Source organism: Phaethon lepturus, unplaced genomic scaffold, assembly GCF_000687285.1.
Source record: "Phaethon lepturus isolate BGI_N335 unplaced genomic scaffold, ASM68728v1 scaffold19342, whole genome shotgun sequence".
In the NCBI taxonomy this organism is placed as follows: domain Eukaryota; kingdom Metazoa; phylum Chordata; class Aves; order Phaethontiformes; family Phaethontidae; genus Phaethon; species Phaethon lepturus.
This window is the reverse complement of record NW_010521448.1, coordinates 51,097-67,327: the sequence shown is the minus strand read 5'-3', so window position 1 is coordinate 67,327 and position 16,231 is coordinate 51,097. Positions and strand designations below refer to the sequence as shown.

The 16,231-nt window shown below is 38.5% G+C and overlaps 1 protein-coding gene across 1 annotated transcript in view; it reads left to right on the top strand.

Moving 5' to 3' along the window:
- Positions 1-2,555: 2,555 nt before the first annotated feature.
- Positions 2,556-16,231, top strand: part of LOC104616497 (rab GTPase-activating protein 1-like) — a gene marked incomplete at both ends in the record, with an annotated part of 40,174 nt that continues 26,498 nt past the window's right edge. The window contains 3 exons of the mRNA XM_010281529.1: positions 2,556-2,630; positions 6,128-6,253; positions 7,625-7,768. Of these exons, the coding sequence (XP_010279831.1) occupies positions 2,556-2,630; positions 6,128-6,253; positions 7,625-7,768 (345 nt within the window). The remainder of the gene's footprint in view (positions 2,631-6,127; positions 6,254-7,624; positions 7,769-16,231) is intronic.

The window sequence follows — 16,231 nt, the reverse complement described above, 5'->3', positions numbered from 1 at the left end:
CAGTTGGAGACGGATCCTTTAACACATCCCCTGTTAGAAATGGTTCCAGCAGGATGACAGCCCCTGTGATTCTTCTGTAATAAAACAGACACAAAGAAAGTTCATGTGGATTTTCTAGTTTAAGTACAACTTTTCTACCTCAACCATACATTTTCCAAGTAGAGGCCCTGCCTTCCTGCCCTGGATGTTTTTGCAAATGGATTTATTACTAGTTTTAATGTGTTTAGGAAGTTGATCATGAGAACATTTCTTGGTCCTTCTTCATATTTTTGTATTTAACATGCAGAGTGAGGAATTTTTTTGCATCCTCCTCCATTTTCCCTCTTTGCCATAATTTCAACTTCTTTCACAATCTCGGAAGGAGTAACCTTTTATTTCCAATAACTTTTTAAATCTATGTCAGTTTTAGAGGCAGTTTGTTTGCTCCAGTGTGTTGATTTCTCGATAGTTATTTTAAAACCTGTTTGGATTAATTTATTGATGTTTTCATCAAATTATTAGCTGTTGTGCTAATAATGCTTCTCACAACAAAGAGAACCCCCACACGTTGATAATTTGCTATTAACTTTTCAACCTGGAGTTTTTTAAAGGAAATTTATAGAAGTGTTTTTTATATAATATGAAGAAATCATAAATTAGATTTATTATTGGTCATTCTGCATATCTGTTTTTAAGTAGAGCCGGACTTTCAAAAGCAGAAATAATACTTCATTTCTGTAGCGTTCCTAAGAGAGGTATTAGGCACCCGTAAACTGATAGATTTTGGGAACAAATAGATAGAGACTCATGATGATGATGATTAACCAGTAGATGGTTCTAATTAGTCATATGCAATATTAATCTAAGCGTTGCAAGTCATTTCTGTTAATTCAGTACTTAGTAGCTAAAGACTAATTTTAAATGCACTTTTTCCAAGACATCATCTTTTTTTTCCCAATTCAAAGTTTTGTGTCTGCTGTTGTACACTTCCGGAGTTATTTTTGTGGCTAGAGCTGGTTTAAACCAGTAAGCAGATTGTAATGGTTCATTAATTTTTTTTCAATAATTTGACTAATCTTGTATTTGCTTGACCACTGAAACTGAGCAGTGGATTGGGATTACTTTCACGCAGACTCTAGCTAATCCCATCTGACACACTTCAAGAGAACCATAAGCAACGTAGGCAAAGGGCAAAGAGCTGTAGGTTGCAGTTCAGCTTTTCACAAAGCTACAAGTAATGTATTAGGAAACATACGCACAAGTGGTTACTGTTTATCAACAGTGTCCTTTAAAGGACTGCTGTGGTTATATTCTTCACAGAAATCTCTTCTGGAATCATTACAGAATTCCCTAGGAATATTTATTTCTTAGTTTTTGCCCATCACGATGCAAAAGAAAAGGTGGTTTAAAGACTTCGGATACATTTTGGCCTCCGTTCCAACATTTTGGGCAGAAATTAATGGCAATTATGTAAACATTGTCATCTGGAAAGGGGTCACATCTCTTTTTGAGGCAAAATTCTTACACCTTTGGAAGAGGCAGCTTAGCCACCTTGGAAATCCTGTATGATAGACCCAGGTGGGTTTGGTTCCCCAGCATACCTGCCGTTGTTTATTCACAATCTCTCTGTGCTTCCATTTAGTGCATCTGCAATCTTGATTTCATTCAAGACTTAAAAAAAAGAAGATAAGCACGGTGTTCCAGTTCGAAACGTTCCCATCCGTAAACAGTCTCGGAGGCGGCGTGGGGGCAAAGCGGATTTTCTGATTCACGTGGCTCGTTCCTCCCCGTAGCTCTGACCTCATGCTTTTGTTTTCCCTGGCTGTAGCTTTAGTACCTTGCTTACTCTCTGAGGATGTCTCTCTGATGTCAATCCTGCTGCTGCTTATACTTTCTCAAGTTTCCTCAAATTCTTAACATCCTCTGACATCTCTTTAAAAACAGTATTTGTCTTCTTGTCTCAGAAAAGTAAGGGGGAAGGAGAAGTTGGTTATTTTAGTTTTGTTTTTTTAAGAGTAAGAAAAAAGTAGCATGTCAGTCATACCATAGGAAAACGAGTCTTGTTCATTCTTCAGCCTAACAAGGGCTTGGAAAAACTGTTTCTGATGAAATTTTCAGGCTAGAGTAGTTCTCAGTGGTTTTCTAACAACCAACCTCAGGTCCTATATTTTCATGATGTCGGAACTTGTTCTTCCAAAAACAAACAAGTGCTCTCCCCGCAACACAAACTAACCTGGATTTTATATCGTATTTGTTATATTGTCAACGTTGTATCATTACTGACCTCAGCAGAATTGTCCTTGGTTTAGGTGAAGGGAAATTGCGTCCAACTCTTTTCGTGCTGCTCGAGAAAGAAGAACACCACTTTACAGATACGGCATCTGTGGAAGATTGGGGGTGACCTGTAGATGTTTTCTAAGTGCCCTGAAAGCCTGGGAAAGAACGGTTACAGTTTCACTCCCTTTATTATTTTAGCCTGCACAGTACTGCATATGCTGAATAGCCCATTGATTATAAGACATTTTGATAATGCCTGCGTGCATTTTAAATATATGTTGACTTTTATTTTTTTCTAGGCATACTCTGTCTATGATGAAGACATTGGCTATTGCCAGGGGCAGTCTTTCCTTGCTGCTGTGCTTCTACTTCATGTGAGTTAATTGCAAAATGAAAGCTTTGATATTTGAAAGCAAAGCAGCTTTGAAATTGGTAGTACTGTAACATGCTATTTGACAGCTATTTACTGTTGTTTATTTGTCTGTATTCATTTTTCTTTTGTTGCTTTTTGGCAAGTAGTGACTAATGGCTTCTATCTTTATGAATGTAGATTCCCTTTAGCTAGGAGAGATCCATTCAATTGTCACATACTTTTCTGTCAAAACCTGAAACTGATTTGTTACATATTAATATTTTCTTTTAATTTACTTGTCACGTAGGTGAACTCCCTTTGCGTTTATGGGGAATTTAACTTCAGGAGATATTCTCAGAGCAGCTAACCGGAGCAAGCAATCTCATTAATTTGCAGTGAGACTTTTTCTCCCAGGGACATTTTATAATATCTTTTGAGTGAAAGCTGAATTTTAACCTTGATATTTCAGCCTGTAACCAAAAACTGTACAAACTTTGATTTGTTGCTCCCTGTATATGCATGTACATGTATGTATAGAGAGAGATAGATAAATACACAATTTTTATATTTGTAAGATGCTTTAGCTTTGATGTATCGGTGGAAAAGCAGCAGGTTCAAGTTGTTTGGATATCGTAAAGAATAGCTGAATAAACCACCCAAAACCCCAACAACTTCTACTCAGGCTTTAATTAATAAATTATTAATCGTGGTTGAAAGCCATTTCAGACTGCGGTTTTGAGTCAGCTGTTGGTGGTCTGCATGTTACACGGACGCTTCCTAAGGCATCTAGAACTCAAATTCAGATTAATTTAAGTTGTAATTCCTAGTGAGATCTGTGACTCCTTGAAGACTTCAGGAGCATGATACACAGTGACAGTGTTACAGAGAAGCTTTAGATTCTTTAAGGATAAACCCGAATTAGTTACGTTATTGCAATCCCACATATGCTGCAAATTAGCTTATCTAACAGTAATTTTGCAATTAACTTCTTACCCAAAGAAGGATTTTTAAGTTCCACTGGAAGAACAAGCCATTTTCAATACCAGAGTTGTTTAGAAATGAGTGGGTGTCACATTCTTAACATTTGACTAATACTTCAGCTCCTCTCACTTAGTGGTGTGCTGTAATTACTATAGAGAATCACCTCTGTTTCTAGCGTTTCTGGAGTTAGAAGAAATTGCCTGTACACAGGGGATACTAAATGGCAATTCCACTCATTTTAATATACCCTTTATAACATTTGCTTTCATAATAGGATATTAAACTGAAATAATCAGAGAAAGGGGGGAAGGGAAGCAGTCTCAATGAGCTCATGTAAGTTCGGAGCTTGCCAGGATGTCCTCAAACTCTTGCTTTTCTCAAATTCTCCAATCAATCTGTGTGCTGTGAATGCCTGTAAGACCCTCTCTAACTTTTCTATCTTTGCATGGATTTCTAGACCCCTTCCTTTCCCTTGTTTTCTGGGACAGGATATCCTTTCTCTTCAGTGTAGATCTGTTTCAGGGATGGTTGGGTTGCCTCAACCTCCATCCTGGCTTTTTGTGATTTTGCTGCTTTGATGAAATTCCCATCAAAGGTGAGCAGGTGACTTCTAATCACAGGGGGACAGTGTTGCCAACTCTCATCATTTTACTGTAAGTCTCACCGAATTTGACCTTTTTTTTTTCTTATTGTCTACCTCTTGGAGTCATTGCTATGTGAAAAACTAAAATTTAATTTTAAGAAACGGTGAATTTCTGGCTTTTGTGATTCCAAAGAAAACATAATAAGGGGCAAATATCTAAATGCCAAAAATCAGAATGGAAGGGCCAGAAATACGCATTTTGTTAAAAATAAAGACGGAATGAAAACTGGTTTTATGATTTTGAATTCTTGGGCTTGGTAATATGCAACCTCCATGCACTGAGAGTGAGGACTCGGTGGCCTCTGCCTGTAAACGACTTTGGCCTAGTACTCACCTCTGGTCCCTCTCCCTGTCTCAGGGGAGGAATGATTGTCAATGCACGTGTGTCTGACTGAGCATGCAAGGTAGGTGTGCTTGTGCATGAACATCTGTCATTTTATTAGAAATAATCATTACCTTACCAAAAAAAGAAAAAAAAGAAATTTCCATTCATCTTCTTATAAGCAGATTCAAGACTTCTGGTCAGGATAAAACTGTTTTTTCCCCTTACTTCGTCTGCAGTTTTTGTCCGCTGTCAGTGGGGATCATTCCATCCAGATAAAATGGTGATAAAGACCTTTGAGATTCCTAAGAGCTTGTCCTAGGCGAATCTAGCCTGGACAGGTAGCTAGCTGCTGATCTGGCGGTCCTTTATGCTAACTAGTTGCTTTCATATGCGCTGTCTGAAAATGAAAATGTCTGCCCATGGCCCTGGAGACAGGCCATAATCATAGGCTGAACCATGAAAGATGAAACCCTGGAGGTAAATATTAAGAGACTAAAATTCTCTTTAAACAAAATACCGAGCTTTTATCTATTGCTGATACTTGATAAGAGTTGGCGAGAGGCTGAATGAGTGAATATAGTAAAAGGTCAAGAGTTGTCATTCTTGATACTCAATAATTGTTTTCATTTGTTACAATCTGGTGCCTGCAAAAGAAAGGTTGTTCTTAAATGTGATCGAAAACCTGACTTGAGGTCTGCAGGGACTCTGCTTGTGCCTATTTTATTATTGTGTTACCTGAAGGCGTGGGGGAAGTGGGGGAGATGTCTTGCCAGTGGAAGTTTTGTAACACAGGGCTTCTCACAAATTTGACGTTCAGTGGGCTCAAGCCAACGAACGTAACTTCAGAGTGGCTCGCACAGCTTGTCCTTTAGTACAAGCCTTCGAAAATTCTGTTGGATGAGAAATCCTGGTCAAAATGAAATAGAGATTATAGAGATAGGGCTTCTGAAAAAGTCATGTCAATAGATGGGATCAGCCCTCCTGAGCTCACAAGTAGGTTCTGAAGCCAAAATCTGTTATTTCCTTATTCGTCATGGGAAGCCTGACTTCAGAGGGTTTGATGTCCTGGCGTTTGGATGAAAGTAGATAAGCATTGTTCTCACTAAGCGTTGGTTCTACCCTAGTTCTCCTCAATTTTTCCCTTTTAACCAAGTCTATCTCAGTAGAAATCACTTTCATAAGTTGTCTCTCTTCCTTTCTTTCCTTCTTTATCTTTAAATTGTTATCTGTAGCTGAGAGTTGTGTACTGGTTGTTCTCATATCTATTTGGCAGAAAGAATACTGATGGCAGTTGTGGTGCTGTAGGGACGTATACTTCCATGAACCTATGATATGATCCCACATTTTCTTCAAAGAAGGTCTTACAGAGCCAAATCAAGGTGCTCATCGAGGAGGATAGTCCCCCTGAGATTTTAGTTGCTTAATTCTACAGAGTGCTTTACTGAATATTTTGATACATCCCTGGTTCTGAATTCATTATGCATAAGGTATTTAAGTGTGTCTGTCTGTGTAAGGAATTTCCAGCCTTGGCTCAGTTTTTTAAATTACATTTGTGTATTTTTCCAAACAGATGCCAGAGGAGCAGGCATTCTGTGTATTTGTGAAAATAATGTATGACTATGGCTTGAGGGACCTCTACAGAAATAACTTTGAAGATCTCCATTGCAAATTTTTCCAGCTGGAGAAGTTAATGCAGGTGGGGCCAGGGTAACAAATTCTTCTACTTTCATAAATGGAAATACTGGCATGAAGAAGAGATTAATGCTTTGCTTCCATAAGCTACTGGACAATAAAAACGCCCTCCTTTTAGAGGTGGGGTAGAACCAAAGCAGGGGCGTTTAATATCTGGCTCCAAACTTCGTGAGTCAGATTTATTTCTTATTTCCTTTGTCTTTCATGTACCAATCTTGCTGCTAATCGTTGTATCCAAGCAGAGTAGGTATCTGTTTTTTTTTCTCTCTCTCTGTTTGCCTACTCGCTCTCTTTATTTCGTGATGTTGCTTAGAGAGAATGTCTCTGTTCTATTAAGGCCAGAATATCTTTTGGACTGCCACCATCAGTGTCCTACTTTCTATGAATTATGTTGGTGGTTAAGAGGTCAGGCAAATCAGGACATCCTGATGCTTATGAAATACGAATCAAGTGTAGGTCATTTTGTAGATTTGACCGTGTTTTCAATATGTGACTCTTTTTTCAGATGGCATTATTTCATAGTCAGAGCAATTTAACTTAAATAAACGGCTGCAAGTTTTACACAATGTTGTTCTGACTAATAAGCAATTACTAACAGTCCATTAAGCTTTGACCTGTGCTTCTGTTAGCATAGTGAAAGCTGGCTGCTGGAGTCAGTTACCACAGATGACCATATATACCTCTGAGAGAGATTAAAACCAAACGAAACAGACCACAGTTAATTTAATGATCTTTTTTTTTCAGATGTCAAATTGCATGTATTTCCTACTTGATGAAGTAGAATTGCACACTAATTAATTTGATACTTTACTTTGGCATATGGTCTTCTCAGTAGTTACATATGTTAACAAAGATTTTTACTTTATTAACTGAATATGAATATATCAGCAGTACAGTAGGATCATCAGTGCTTATTTGTGTTGCTTATATATGCTCCTTGTGAGAGAAGTTGTCTGATGGAGTTGTGGTCATTGTTGCTTTCAAGCTCTGCAAGGTGAACTCCTTGTTCTAGTATCCAATTGATTTTTTAGGAGAAGCATTTATAGCAAGACACAGTGAAAGAATAACTTAAAAATATGCACTGTGCGTGGCAGATTTCACAACTGCTCTGCCTTTCAACTGTTGAAGATTTTGTAATTTCTCAGTATAATCTCAGTACATTATTTGGTACCGTGATAGATTCCACAGTGGTATCTTACTAAAAACTGTAACCATGGGCACTGAAATTTATGAAGAAACATATTTCCATTGCTCAAAAGAAGCCAGGATTTTACTTTGTTGTGTTTTTCAGTGTTTAGCAACCTGACTGGCAGTGTAGATGATGAACTCGGACTAATGAGTAACACTGAAGCATTTATTTTTTCCTTTACTCTAGGAGCAGTTACCAGACTTGCATAGCCATTTCTCAGACCTCAATTTGGAAGCTCATATGTATGCATCCCAGTGGTTCCTCACTCTTTTTACTGCCAAGTTTCCGCTCTGCATGGTCTTCCACATCATTGACTTACTTCTCTGTGAGGTAAAAAACCCCTTGAATCAGAAAGCCCTTCCTCCACTCCACGAATGTTTCTTCTTTTTTTGTTTCGTTTTGTCAGAGTCGTTAAGTTTTTAATTTCAAAATGTGTATAACAAAATTCTGTAGAAACCATGGTTATATTGAAGGAGGAGATGTTCAGTGAAATACTGGTTTGGTTTTAAAATTAGAATTGTGGATTGCCTCATTCTTTGCTAAGGGTTCTAATTAAGAATATCTGACGCACACATCTGTTCTTCATTTAATTTGTTAAATAATTTATTCAAAGTTAGGAATTCTAATTTCTTGAAGATACCTAGTAGTAAAAGCCTAGCAGGCTTTTAGAGGGAAAGCTCTCCCAATTGTCTGATTTGGAGTGCCCAAAGACGGTAAGGGTATTGCATATTGCTTTGATGGCCTGATACTAAACAAACAGTGCGAGCTGCCAACAGCACAAGTGAATGAAGCTCTCCCCTTTTGTTTTTTACCCGATTGCTCCAGCTGAGGTATGCACTACTCCAGATACAAAATGGTATGTTTCTGTATTGTAGATATAGCCGCACTTCCTTTAAAAAACCAGACAGAATAGATTGATAGTCTGGAATGTTTATTTTGATACAATCCTAGTACTTCCTTTCGTCACTGGGAAGTCAGGGCATCTGTGGAATTTAACCTGTTTTTGAACCTGCCTCTGATTTCCTCTCTGATTTAAATGGCTCCCAATGGCTCCCCAAGCATAAAAAAAAGTAGATGAGTAGAATAATCGAGAATTTTAAATGGAAAGGGCTTCACAAGTATGAAACACTGTTGACTCTAGTTCATACTGTTAATATTTATGGTGAAGTATTTTGCTTGCAAATTTTCAGGCTTGCTGCACATGCCTTGGTAGCGTTCATTATTAAACAAATATTGTCCACCACTCATAACTCAACATTTTTTGCCTTAAGAGTATTGCTTCTGCCACATATAGGTGCTCAGTTATCAAAAGGAGGTATGTTAATACCGCGAGGTATCCAAGTGAGTGCGAAAGGTAGTAATGGTGAAGCGATTTCCATATAAATATCTGAGCTCTCTTTTCTTTCACAATGTCTTGATTATTTTAAGTAAGCAAATAGAAAAAGCACAGAGGTTGCTAGTTTTTCTGCTCTTTGTCCTCTTTGGTCATGCAGTAGATGAACACAATCCCTTGATCACTTTTGAACTGTTAATGAGTTAATTTTTAGCATGAGCTTCTGGTGTGGATTTGATCATTCTTTGTCAATTCAGTTTATTACTTGATTCTGACGTTGACATAGAGCTGCACTCAGGAATCATCATTTTAAGAGATCATGTGTCAAGAAGTACAGAACATCATTTCATAGTGGTGATTATTGTGATAGCAGCATAGTTACATCCTGTATGAAGCTCCTGCATCTTTTATTATATTAAGCTTGATGATAAAATATGCTGGAGAAGTCTTTTAGCCATGGTTAATATAGATTTAATATTTAGAGTGGAAAAAAAGAAACAACTCCTAAAACATTTGCATTCATCTCAGCCTGGCAGTGTTTATCTCAGCATGTCTGAAGGAATTACTCTGGGAAAGAAGGTGAAAGAATCCAAGGAGCAAGAGAGAGAGTGCAACTCCAGAGTCTGCTAGAGAGAGGGAAACTTGTTAGCGTTTGCAGAGGGTAATCACATAAAGCTAAAGGAGCCTCTTTTACAACAGCTAAAAATAAACCAGAAATGGTAAGAAAATTGATTTCAAGTGAGAAGATACGTACAGACAGCTAGAGAAACGTGGGGCAGTGTGTAGACAACGTACTGAGGCAACTGTGTAGACTGTCAGAAAACTGCTCCTAAGATTCATGAGTCAACCAGTCTAAGAGGCACTTCTGAGAATTTGTGGGAAGAGCATAGGTTAAAATCGTATCAAAATAAAAATCTAGTTGGCCCTCATCGTAGAAGGAAAGTAAAATCTGAAGGCATATGGCCATAGACAGAATAAGAAAGAACCCATTCCTTAATGGAGGACTGGAATCATATTGTGAAGCTGTCTGTCCAGTCAGCCTCCAGAAGGAGTAACAGAGCAGTCAGAAAATTATTTTTGTCTGCATTAAGTTGTTCTGTACTTTATCTCTGAACAAACAGCATGCCTGTAGTTCCAGCAACTGGAAGGAGAAAAAACAGTTGCCGCTGCTAACAGTGGAACATATTCTTCTGCAAAAAAAAAAAATCTCCTCAAAAAATCAAAAAACCTTTGAAGTGAACTGTCTTGTGTTTTTAAAAACAAGCTTCCAGCCTTCTCACTACTTTGTCATAGATACAGATGAATTTTAAATAGCTTTCAAATTCCTTCCCTGACTGTGCTTTCTCCACATCCCTCTCCTGTCTGTTGTCGACTTACATCCTATACAACTCTTTTAGGAGAGAAAAATATTAGGGGGAGAAAAACAGTTAAAACCACTGCTGAATGGGTGCTGCTGACTACTCATTCCAAGGCAGCTTCTCTGGTCCCCATGAAAATACTTGAATTGTGGATGAACAATTTGTGTCAACCAAGAGTTTTTGGATGGGATTTGTCCTTTTAGTTCTTCTTGACTGTGGCTGGAAGAGTGAAATCGGTCCTTACAAATGTTCTTTAACTCTCAAGCCAGAGAGGAAAAATCCCTGTTGGAAATCCTGTAGTTTTGCAGCTAGCCAGGGAGGCACGTTTCCTTCCTTTGCGTGCACCGTGCAACGGTAGCACCAAGTCTGGGGAGTGGACCTCCTGGGCAGGAGCATATCCACGGATGTGGGAGCCTATGAAAAAGTAACTAAATTTATGATGGGAATTAAGTTTTATGGAGAAATTTTAAAAATCCCATCAAATTATGGGCCATTACAACTGAGGTCTTTTCATTGTTCTTATATTAAATGTGACTTGATAGAAAGAACAATTTTATTTCAATTTATACGAATTTGGGAGTTGCTGTGGCCTCTATGTGATTGAGTTCTTTTATCCTGTTGTCTTCCTCTGACCTTTTTTATTTTTAAGCTGTCTTCAGGCTGTTGAGGATGTGATTCAACGCCCAAATTACCCAAGTTTCCAGTGGCCTTAGAATATTTCCTCAGTAACTGTAGGAGAGAATGTGTCACCCATCCTTACCTAGAAATGAAATGTTTTTGAATTCTTTGTATTTCCTATGACAGAAGCTTGAAGAAAATTTTGGGCCTGCGGGCAGGTACTCCACAGTGCCATGGTACGTACTGTGAGGCTTAATACTTTGCCTGACTGTAACAAAAACACAAACCTCTTGACCCAGGTGAAAGTTCTGTTGTGATGACAGCAAACCGCAATGGTTTTCAGCCTGGCTACGTAGATAAATTTTAAACATGTCAGCATCAGCTGAAGATCTCTCTACAACGTTGCTTTTAGCTGCCTGTTTCAACTGCTTCATTTGTCTCCCCTCCTTTTGCTATTTCTGTTTGCATTGAAGAACAACTTTGTTGATGAAATTCAGAGTTGTATTTGGACTTGTCAGTCTTATCTATCAATATGACATTATGTTATTGAACACTTTGTGAGCCTGTTCTGTTTTGCTGTCTCTTTTTGTTCCATTTTAAATAATTATTTAAAGTCATGCTCAGAAATAGCGACTCGTCTAGGTAAAGCGCATGTTGCTTAAATGGAGCTGTCCCCGGTGCAACAACTGCACCTGGGTTATCCTAGAAAACATCAAAGAGTTGACATTTAACTTCATTTTGCATTTTAAAATTTACAATTTAAAGTGAAAATAATGTGTTTTTAAAACACTAAGTAAGTGACCTTAATTAGGCATTTAGAAGAAAAAAAAAAACAACAAACCAGTTGGCAGACAATTTATAAGTATTTTTTAAATTTTTTGTGATTATTTTCTGCTTAAAAAAGAAAATACTTGAACTGGTTTTGATATATACAGTACTGCCAAAACTAAAGGAGGTTCAGAGCTCAAGCTGTCATTCCCTTATTAACCTGGAAGTTTGAGACACTATTGGTAACCTCCATTTTAAGTCAATCTGGCTATTTCTGTGTGCAGTTCTTGGGGATATAAAATACTTAAGGATTGTGCTTCTCTTCCTTTTAAGGAGTATATAAAAACCCCTGCTACGTGCTGCCTTTTCTGGGCTGCTACAGATATTTTGTATGTTTTAGTGTCAGTAATTACATAGTCTTGTTACAAAAATTAATAGTTTGACTACTAAGCTGCTGTTCTGTGATCAAGACTGAACAGAAAGGGATGCAACCAGTTACCTATCAATTTTGAATATGAAATAAAGGGATGCAACCAGTTATCTATCAATTTTGAATATGAAATAATTTAATGTTTTCTAATATAGCTAATAACAAAGAACTGAAACTGCCTTTCACAGGACCACACAGCAGCACAGTGGAAGAAGTGGGAATTGAAACCTAGATACTATGATTCCTTGCCCTTTATTTGTCAGCTATTGCTTTCTGAACTCTCTATAGAATAACTCTTGTAATCAGTTTTGAGAAACTTATCTGGGATAATGAAGACAGACGGGTGTTTTTAAAAATCTTTTAAAATGTGAGCGACTTGGTGCTGGTAAACGAGCACCTTCGCGATAGTAAAAACGTGGCACCGTGTTTTGTAGATGTGGTTCCTGGGAGCACTGCTTCATAATGAAAATCTTAGAAGAATTATAACTATTGGCACCGCAGATTTGATATCTGTCTTACGTGCGTCTTGCTGAAGAAGGGATGTGCCAGGAAACACTACGCCGTATGGTATCACTCAGACGATAAGACCGGCCGTCTCTGCGTGTTAGCGCTGAGTAGTAGATACCATAATAGCCTGCTATTTTTTATCTGTCACTGTCAGATACTTCGGTGATGCCTTCAACAGAGTTGAGAAAGAACAGATTAACATTTTAATTTATTAAACTTCCCTCAGGAATTGAGTCAGGAACAAGCCCACTTCCTCTGTAAATCTGCACTCAAATGTGCATAGTGTGAATTAAATAAAATATTGTGTGCAGTTGTTTATCTTCTGCAGACCTATGGGGAAGAAAAACTGAACTTTTTGGAATTACCTGTTGTTGACACATTGTCTGCATTTGTTAACCCTTCCAGTTACCAACGTTTTAATAAATCTTACAGAACAGCAGACTGGGCTTGCTAGAAATAAAATCTCTTTTAGTAACAGCATGTTAAGAGCCAGGCTTAAATGCCAAGTAGGTACAGATCTGTGCTGAAACTTCCTGCATTATTTCAGTACTATTTACAAAAGTAAAGTCAATGTCATACATGTGAGTTGGAAAAGGCTGGGGGGGGTGTGGGGGTGCTTGTTTTCCTTCTTAAGAATATTGACGATTAGACTTTGGCATTTAGGCTGTGTCTTTCCTCCTGTCCATTGCTCTCTCCATTATGCCTGCCAGAGAGCTCAGTCGCGTTCTGAAGTCCTTATCAGCCACTGCTGTTTAATGCAACGAGACCGGAAAGTATTTCTTTCCGAGACTGCTAGCTTTCAATTAATTGAAGAAGAAAGAGAATAGGTTGTCTCCAGATGGAGGACTCGAATTTGAACATACGTGTCCACTGGTAATGCTGGTTGGCTACATTCGAGCATCTGTTGGCACGTCAGCCGTTACAATCTTTTTTGTTGCAAAAAGCTGAAGTCTGCAATGGACTTAGCTCAGGTTTTCTGATCCTGGATGTTTTGCTTTTATGTGTTTAGAGGAGTTATTTAAATCCATGGTAAAAGTAATTTTAGCATATTTATCTGATGACTACAGCTGTATTGCACTGTGGTTTTTTTCAGTACTAGAACAGAAATTAATGTTAAAAGAAAAAAACAGGATGTAATATTTGACTGTGTATTTGATGGATGAGGAACTGTTTAAAGTTTTTGTGGATATGTGTGTTTAAAACATTCAGATTATAATGATAAAGAATTTTAAGCTGCTTTCAAACTGAAAGTCGTAAGAAGTATTAGGTGTTTGGATATGAAATTTCAATCAACAGCAGGAGTATTGGAGGTATGTAATACAGTGTTCTGTATTGCCACAGGGACACGGGAAGACAAAATGTTCTATTCACTTCTAAAGCTCCACAGAATTTATAATAATTCAAGCTTGGTCTGAGAAGAAGAGTATTTTAATGGAGTACATCTGAGAGGTTCTTGGAGAGCCACGGGGCTTAACATAACCCTTTACACTATGTTGTCCAGCTGTTCCCGTGAGCATCCATAATTTATGTATCTTCCATTCATAGCTGCAGCTTGTTTATCCCCAAAATAACAAGCCTGGTGATAAATGCTCAGCATGAGCAAAGAAAAAACAGTCTCAGAACAATCTGCAATTCAAGATAACTTACGTGAACAGAAGGTACCTTTCCAGTGATGTTGATAAATGTTGTGGTCCTAAAATGCTGAGGCTGCTTCTGTTTCAGAAAATGTTGTAGGAAAGCGGTGAAAAGTTACCGAAGATGAGGGACCTATTTGAACGACCTACTTTGTGCCTTAGAGGGAAGAGACATCTAATGTCCCGTCACATTATGTCTCTGAATTACTTTCCCCATTGCGACTGAAATATTTTAGCCACTTGCTAGTTGATGTTCACTTGGTTGATTTTTCTAGGAATACAGTAAATTTCCGTAATGCTTACTTAACACCAGTGCCATCTGCTGTATTTGAATAGCAGCATATTCTAAGCAGTCTTGGCAGTCCTCAAAAACGCTTCAGAAATAACTGAAGGAAAGTATCACAAATGGGAGAGTGATATTCTGTGAACAAATCCAGGAAGCTAAGCTAATTTGGGGTCTGTTTTTAAAAAAGAGGGTGGTGCAGTCTGCCTCTGCCAAAACATTTTCCATTACTTCGTGCTTGGAATCTGAGGCTATGCTGAATTTGCTAAGTACGTAAAATCAAAATGTGAACTTTGCATTCGAGTGGATGTTGGGAAGGGAAAATGAATGTCAGGGTGTGGGGAGGCGAGGGCCTGGACTGTGGCAGAGAAGGGAGAAGGTGAAGAATGAATACTGGGAAGGAGGTCAGATGGAGTGCGGGGGAGCAGGACATCGCTTCAGCGTGGGCGTGCATTTTTCCTTGTGTTAAGCAGAGGGAGAGGGAGATACGGCTCTCTGTGAAGAGAGATACTGAACCCCTCATCTTCCTTCTAGAAGATCGGGGTCTGGAAGGTTACTGCTCCTCTGAGTATTTCTAACAAGCATTCCCTGTTTCCATGTGAGAGCTGGAGGACCCGTTGTATCCCCAGGGAGATGAGACCTCTTTTTCTGTCCTCGCTGTATGCATGCGGTAAGGCCCTTGATCCCTAGCATGGATTCAGCCCTCTTTCTTTTTCCCCATATTAATCAGGTTTTGAAAGAGGAGAGGAATGCCCAAAACCTCTGTAACTGAAGCCTCTGAAAACCAGAAAAGTGATGGTAGTGTATAGCGTGGTCAGGCACATGGGGAAAGCAGCTGCCGGCCCATAACCGCGCCACTGCAGAAATACCTGATGTCAGGGAACGATTTAATGTGTGGAAATTAAAAGTCTGTGCCTGTAACTTTTATTCTTTAAGAACAGTCACAGAAGCTGGAGAGTGCTAATCTCATGGCACTCTTTACCTTCATTCAGTCATAGCAACATCTCAGCAGCAAATTACGTGAGAATCGCCCCAAACATGTAAATATCCGCTAGCACTCCTAAATCCCATTCATTTCCATTAATAGCAACCAACCAAACAAAAATTCATGCGAAACCAAACTAATGCAGATTCGTGGTTGCCTGGTAGTAGTTATCGTGTGCCTTTTTGCTGCAAAATACAAAAAAGTGACACAATAAATACTGAATCCCATAGTGCCATTTTTACCATCTCTCTGATACCTGCTTATCTAATAATTTGCTCAGCTGGCTTTAATTGGGTTCGTGTATTATTCACAGCATCATAGTATCAGGATGGAGATTCCGGTATTCTCTTTTCCTTGTGTTACAGCGTTTCCCGTTGTGAGTTACGGTAGTACGCAATGCATGTGGAGTCACTGGGGCAAGCCCAGTCGGAGAAGTCGACTGTACCTCATACGTTAGCAGGGAGAGCGCTGCAATTTCGTTTTTTTACTATAACTCTTAGTAAGAAAGCTGTATCTGTTGCTTATACAAAGCTTGCTATTTTGTCTTGTGCCTTATTTGAATGAGAGTTAACCTTTTCCTTAGTTGTCTTGCCGTTGAACTAGAATTAAATGTACAAGCTATACAAACGATATCTGAGTAGAAGACGTTAATTAACATGCATGTCCCTGCAGAGCGTGCCCCAGGTCTGCATTACTTACAAAGAGAAATTCGAGCTTCAGACCATATATTTATGTTGTCAGCAAAATAAATTCATTTGTGACATTCCTAAAGTGTATTGTGTGCTCTCAACATATTAGAGTTGCCAAACAAATGTTTTGCTGGAAGCAATCCAAAACATAAATAGAATCTTAATTCTCCTTTAGAGTTTGTAACCCC